Source organism: Phlebotomus papatasi, unplaced genomic scaffold (assembly GCF_024763615.1).
Source record: "Phlebotomus papatasi isolate M1 unplaced genomic scaffold, Ppap_2.1 HiC_scaffold_45, whole genome shotgun sequence".
NCBI classification, from domain to species: Eukaryota; Metazoa; Arthropoda; class Insecta; order Diptera; family Psychodidae; genus Phlebotomus; species Phlebotomus papatasi.
Window position 1 is genome coordinate 73,740 of NW_026604651.1, and position 6,964 is coordinate 80,703.

At 42.3% G+C, this 6,964-nt stretch overlaps 1 protein-coding gene across 1 annotated transcript; it reads right to left on the reverse strand.

Moving 5' to 3' along the window:
* Positions 1-428: 428 nt before the first annotated feature.
* On the reverse strand, positions 429-6,699 carry LOC129809212 (uncharacterized). Its single transcript, XM_055859028.1, has 4 exons — positions 6,480-6,699; positions 6,284-6,377; positions 4,563-5,326; positions 429-4,459 (listed from the first exon to the last, which is right to left on the reverse strand). Exons 1-4 carry the CDS (start codon positions 6,697-6,699, stop codon positions 429-431), a joined length of 5,109 nt encoding a protein of 1,702 aa, XP_055715003.1.
* Positions 6,700-6,964: the final 265 nt, after the last annotated feature.

Here is a 6,964-nt window from a genome sequence, read left to right on the forward strand (position 1 = left end):
CGAACTCACTTCAACTTAACAACTTTTATTCAACAATGATTCAGAATATTAAGGTAGTTCAATAAATTTTCTTTGAGCTCACAGTGGAACTTTATCCAATTTCAGTTCAATTTTTAATAATTTTTGTGAGGCAAAAATTTGGGAGAACTTCACTGATAAATTTTTGTGGCTGACGTTGGAGATGATAAGAGAGGACGATCTTGGGTCATTGACCTAATTTATACTCCATCAGCTGGAGCAAAATCATCCGTTAATTACTTTCACATTTGGGAGTTGGGAGGGAGTTTATTGTGCAAGCAATAAATGAAGAGTATATTTTGCTTGTTGGCTCACTCGGCTAATTCTTTCGCGCCTATTTTTTAAACTTCAACGGACAGTACATGTGCGCTGGCGCGAACACACTCCCCCAGAAATGAGTCAAGTAAAGATTAGTCAGACTTTGGAAGAAGCACAACTTTGGTGACTGGTCTTTTGAAAACTCCTCGTGTTGTTTTCACGTTGATGACCCTTGTTTTGCCATCCTTGCCGGGAAAAACCTCTGTGATGATCCCCATTGGCCATTGTGTAGATGGCAATTGATCTTCCATAAATAGGACAACATCACCCACCTCCAAATTGGAATGTTCTTTACTCCACTTCGATCTAATCTGCAAGGCATGCAAGTATTCTTTCTTCCACCTTTTGATGAAATCTTGCTGCAATTTTTGACAAAGTTGCCAGCGATCTAGATGGTTGATAGGCAAATGGTGAAGAGTGGGATCAGGTAATTGAGCAGGTGGAGCACCAAGAAGGAAATGTCCTGGTGTAATATATGGCGGATCATCCACTGAAGAAGAGACTGGGATAATGGGGCGACTGTTCAAAACAGCTTCTACTTGACATAGAACAGTACACATTTCCTCGTAATTGAGCGGAGTTTGTCCCAAAATCCGTTTCAAGTGATATTTACAGGAACGTACAGCAGCTTCCCATAAACCCCCATGATGAGGCGCTCGGGGAGGCTGAAACACCCACTGAACTTCAAGAGTGGAAAGAAAAGTGGTGATTTCTTCTTGGGAGGCTGAAGATGTAAGAAGATTTTTGAGCTCTCTATCGGCCCCAACAAAAGTAGTTCCATTGTCCGAAAAGATGTGAGAAGGAATCCCACGCCGTGCCACTAACCGCCGCAAGGATGCAATGAATGCCTCAGTAGTCAACGAACTCACAAGTTCTAAATGGAGAGCCTTTGTTGACATACATACAAAGAGTGCAATATATGCCTTGGTGGTGGTTCCCTTTCTGAAACCTGTTTTCAAAATCAAGGGACCTGCGAAATCCACTCCAGTTGATTTAAAAGGACGCAAATGAGTCACTCGCTGTTCCAGAAGATCGCCCATGAGTTGTTCTTGAGTAGGAGGATCCACTTTCACACACCTGACACATTCTCGTGAGACCTTGCGAGTTAGATTTCGTCCACCAAGTGGCCAAAACTTCTGACGAAGTCCAGCCAGCAACAATTGTGGCCCAGCATGCAACAAATCAGTATGGAATTGCTTGGCTATCAGCTCAGCCAATTTTCCTTTAGGGAGTAAACGAGGATGGCGCATGTCGTAGGATTCAGGAGAATTTTCAAGTCTACCACCGATGCGAATAACACCATCATCATCAACAAAGGGCCTGAGCTGACGAATAAATCTAAGTTTGGGATCAGAATTGATTGATTTCGTCTTGATTGCTGCGAAAACAGGGCTAAGATGTTCCTCCTGGTCCCATCTGATGAGTAAAGTTTCAGCGTACTTGAGCTCCCCCAGAGTCAAGGGACCATGCAATGGCTCAGAAGATTTACTCGTCAATTTTTGCTTAAAAAGGGACACAGCTCTTACAATAAAAGCCAATGAACGCTGCATTCGACGAAAACTACTAACTCTTGATATTAATTTTTCGTAGATGGACATAAAGTCGTTCTTTTGGACAGCAATATTTACACATCCAATATTTGTTCTGTCATGGATAGGTGGTAAGCATAAAACATCGAACTTTGGAGGCCACCGTTCCTCTGACTCCCTTAACCATGAGGGTCCAAGCCACCACAGGTCAGATTTGATAAGTTGGGAGGAAGAAGAACCTCTTGATAATAAATCCGCAGGATTTTCTTTGGTGGGCACATATCTCCAGTCTTTAGCTTCGGATGATTTGAGAATCTCATGAACTCGATTTCGAACAAATTTCTCTCGTTTTTCGGATGGAGAATGAAGCTGATACAATATGACAGTAGCGTCACTCCAAAAGAAACGTTTCGAAATCTCAAGAGACTGCGATACTTGTTCCATGAGTTTGGTGGCCATCACAGCACCACATAACTCAGCTTTGGGAATAGTCAGAGCCACAGTAGCGGAATCTTTCGGTTTCAAAGGAGTTATTCTAGATTTGGCAGTGAGAATCCTTGCTGAGCGATGGCCATTTGAATCCACACTAACGAGGAACAGAGCTGCGCCATATCCTAGTGTACTGGCATCAGAAAATGCATGAAGTTCCATGGATACTGGTGAGGAGACTTCAGACACCCATCTTGGAATTCTCAGAGTTTCGACTCCTGGAAGATCCTGCATGAAAGCAGACCATTTCCTTTGCAAATCTGTAGGAACGGGAGTATCCCAGTTAATGTCCTTATAGCTCCAGGCCTCTTGAAGTAACATTTTTGCAACCACGACAATTGGGTTAATGAGACCTATAGGATCGAAAATCCTAGCCAATGTGGATAACATCTGCCTCTTGGATACTTCAGTGGACTGGACTGGTAGAGAAACTTTGTATTGAAATGTATCTAACTCAGGGTTCCAAATCATCCCCAAAGTTTTGACAATGTGATCAGAAAATGTGAGGTCATTCTGATCATTTGAAGACATCTCTTTCAGATCATCACAATTTGTGCGGAATTTTGCCAATTTAATACACGCACAATCCATTATTTGGATTAATTGCTGCTTCAACTCAAAAAGTGTGCCCTGATCTGGAACAGATATTAGACCATCATCAACATAAAAATTGGACTTAATTGGAGATGCTGCCAATGGAAATTTGTTCCCTTCATCGTCTGCTAATTGATTAATTGCACGAGTGGCAAGAAAAGGCGATGGGGCAACACCAAAACATACAGTGCGAAAACGATAGTCCTTGATAGTGTCTGATGAGTCCTTTCTCCAAACAAATCTTTGGAAATCTCGATCACTTGAGTGAAGCTGAATCTGAAGGTACATCTTCGTAATATCACAAGTGAGTGCGAATTGGTGAAGACGGAATCTCCAAAGGATTGTAACCAGTGTAGGCTGAACGATGGGTCCTACTTTCAGGCAATCATTGAGACTTAAGCCCGTTTGAGACTTCGCACTCGCATTAAAAACAATTCTCACTTTGGTGGTAGTGGAATGCTCCTTGACCACACAATGGTGGGGAAGGTAAAAAGAGGGAAGATTGAGCTCATCGTGAGGGACAAGTTCGACGATGCCCAATTGAAAATATTCCTCAATTACCTTGGAGTATTCCTGCTTGAGTTCCTCGTTCTTGTTGAGCCTTTTTTCCAGGTACAAGAGCTGCTTCACTGACGAAAATCGATTATTGCCCAGGTGCTTGATGTTATCGTTTAGGGGAAGGCGAACAACATAACGACCCTCACTGTTTCTGGTAGTAGTAGATGTGAAAAATTCCTCAACATCCCTATGCTCTTTATCAGTCTCAAAACCCTGAGGAATCTCCTCAATCTCCCAAAATTTCCTAATTGCAGAGTCTATACTGGCTAAAGTGGAAGTGGCTCGTGCTGACGATTGAGTCTCTGCATTGGAATAGGGCCCAACCACTAGCCATCCAAAGACACTGGCCTTTAGCAAAGGAGAATTTGGGGAAAATGTGTGGGTTTCTTCAAGCAATAAATGCCAGAACAGTTGACCACCAATCAACAAATCGATGGGCTTGCTCTTGTTCCATTCTGGATCAGCAAGGACGAAATTGGATGGAATAGAAATTGATTCTGTATTCAGGTTCTGACTGGGCTGATCACCAGTAATCCGCTTCATCACAAGACAATCCAAAGGTATGATCTCATTGCTATCATTTTTATCTACCTGGATTCTTGCAGACACCTGGTGACGAGTGGTGTGAGAACTGGCACCAATCCCTTGAACAAGACAGTTTGATGGTGACATGGGAAGGGCAAGTCTCTGGCAAAGTCTAGTGGTGATCAAATTGACTTGAGAACCTGCGTCCAAAATGACTCGGCAATAATGGACATTGGAATGACAATCGAGAATTCTCACACGAGCAGTGGCTAAAAGGACTCGAGAAGAATTACCTCTCCCGTCTTCAGTACAACTCAAAGAAGATGGGTTTGATTTATCTCCGGATGCCGGCGGAGGGGTATTAGGTTTATCCTTTCCATGCGTGCTGGTTGAGGGAAATGCATCATGAAACAGTTTATTATGATTTCCTGAACATGATTTGCATGGAGGATATTCAAATCGAAAATCGATTATTGCCCAGGTGCTTGATGTTATCGTTTAGGGGAAGGCGAACAACATAACGACCCTCACTGTTTCTGGTAGTAGTAGATGTGAAAAATTCCTCAACATCCCTATGCTCTTTATCAGGCTCAAAACCCTGAGGAATCTCCTCAATCTCCCAAAATTTCCTAATTGCAGAGTCTATACTGGCTAAAGTGGAAGTGGCTCGTGCTGACGATTGAGTCTCTGCATTGGAATAGGGCCCAACCACTAGCCATCCAAAGACACTGGCCTTTAGCAAAGGAGAATTTGGGGAAAATGTGTGGGTTTCTTCAAGCAATAAATGCCAGAACAGTTGACCACCAATCAACAAATCGATGGGCTTGCTCTTGTTCCATTCTGGATCAGCAAGGACGAAATTGGATGGAATAGAAATTGATTCTGTATTCAGGTTCTGACTGGGCTGATCACCAGTAATCCGCTTCATCACAAGACAATCCAAAGGTATGATCTCATTGCTATCATTTTTATCTACCTGGATTCTTGCAGACACCTGGTGACGAGTGGTGTGAGAACTGGCACCAATCCCTTGAACAAGACAGTTTGATGGTGACATGGGAAGGGCAAGTCTCTGGCAAAGTCTAGTGGTGATCAAATTGACTTGAGAACCTGCGTCCAAAATGACTCGGCAATAATGGACATTGGAATGACAATCGAGAATTCTCACACGAGCAGTGGCTAAAAGGACTCGAGAAGAATTACCTCTCCCGTCTTCAGTACAACTCAAAGAAGATGGGTTTGATTTATCTCCGGATGCCGGCGGAGGGGTATTAGGTTTATCCTTTCCATGCGTGCTGGTTGAGGGAAATGCATCATGCAACAGTTTATTATGATTTCCTGAATATGATTTGCATGGAGGATATTCACAGGATGCTAATTCGTGAGTGTTTGCAAGACAATTCTGACACATTTTCAAGATATTAGCTGTCTCAAGTCTTTTTTGAGGGGAGAAAGCAAGGAAATCCCTACATCTAAATAGCCCATGACGATGCTTCTTACAGAATTGGCAGATATCTTGAGCTTTCGCGGCCATGAGGGAAGATGCATTTGACTTATCTCCTTTGGATTTCTTTTGCCCTTTTGTATTCTCAACACCGGAACCTGTCTTCTGAGCAGAGGATGGACACATTTGCAAGGATTTGTAACGCTTCTTGAGAAAATTCTTAAACTGATCCCATTTAGGTATATCCTCACCAATTTCACGAGACCACAACACCTGGGATTCATGATCTAATTTATCCAGAATAATATATATCAACCAAGGATCACGTTCATTTGCTTTAAGGGTATCGAGTGCTTGAAGTGTGGAGATGGAGGTGGTATATATTTTCTTCAGGTTACTACCAGTGGGATTCGTGATGTTAGGTTGCTTTAGAAAGGTTTCAATGTGAGAATTGACTATTTTCAACTTATCATCATAAGTGTCTTGTACTATTTGCCACGCAATTGGATAATTTTCATCAGTGATTTCTAATGTATTAATTGAGAGTAATGCTTCACCCTTGAGAGAGGTTTTTAAATAATGCATTTTTTGAGAATTACTGAGCTTAGGATATCTATCAACTATTGATTTAAATAAATCTTGAAAAGATTTCCATTCACAATAATTGCCTCTAAATTCAGGGACTTTGAGAGGCTCTAATTTTGCAGAAGAGGAGGGTGAATTTTCAATTAAAGTTGAATTTACAATATTTGAATTTTCAAAAAATGATTTCATTTCATCTCTTTGCGACTGGAGGAGTCTCTCCAACCTGAATTGTTCAGTGATGCGCTGCCTACGCTGCTCCTCTAAGTGCTTGGACACAAACTTCAGGAGCTGGGAGACCTCAAAAGTTGAAGATGCACCTGAAGCTTGAAATGAATCATCACTCCCTCTCTGCTTAGCCAATAGCCGTGAAATTGTTGCATGAGCATCTGCACACTACTCCAGAAAAGCCGTTAACTCGCCCTCCTCTGCCTCCTTCTGCGTGGGATCAGCTTCTTGGAGAATGAGAGACTGAACCTCCAGAAATTTTCTCTCAATCCTTTCGACGGTGTCCTTCAGAGTCTCCAATTCAACGGTGGGATCCTTGAAGGTGCTTGGATTTTTGGAAAACTTCTCTATCTGGTTCTTCACCCCAGTCAACTGGCCCTTGTAGGAAGCACGACTGGCTACCTTGGTTGGCATCTTGGAAGAAAGTGTGGAAAAAATGCTGGTTGAAGTTCACTCGACTTCTGTCTCTCAAAAAACTGGCTGATCACAGCAACGTGAAGACGATTGTAGCTGATCGATGGCCAAGATCCTCGAGAAACTTCCTCCGAAGGACCAAATGGGCAGGACTTCCCGATTTAATTACCTTTAATGGATATGATGCAAAGAATATTAGATGGGTCAAGAAAAAGGGATGAATTTGATGAATTGATTGCTGACAGTGTAATACCTTAAATTAGAA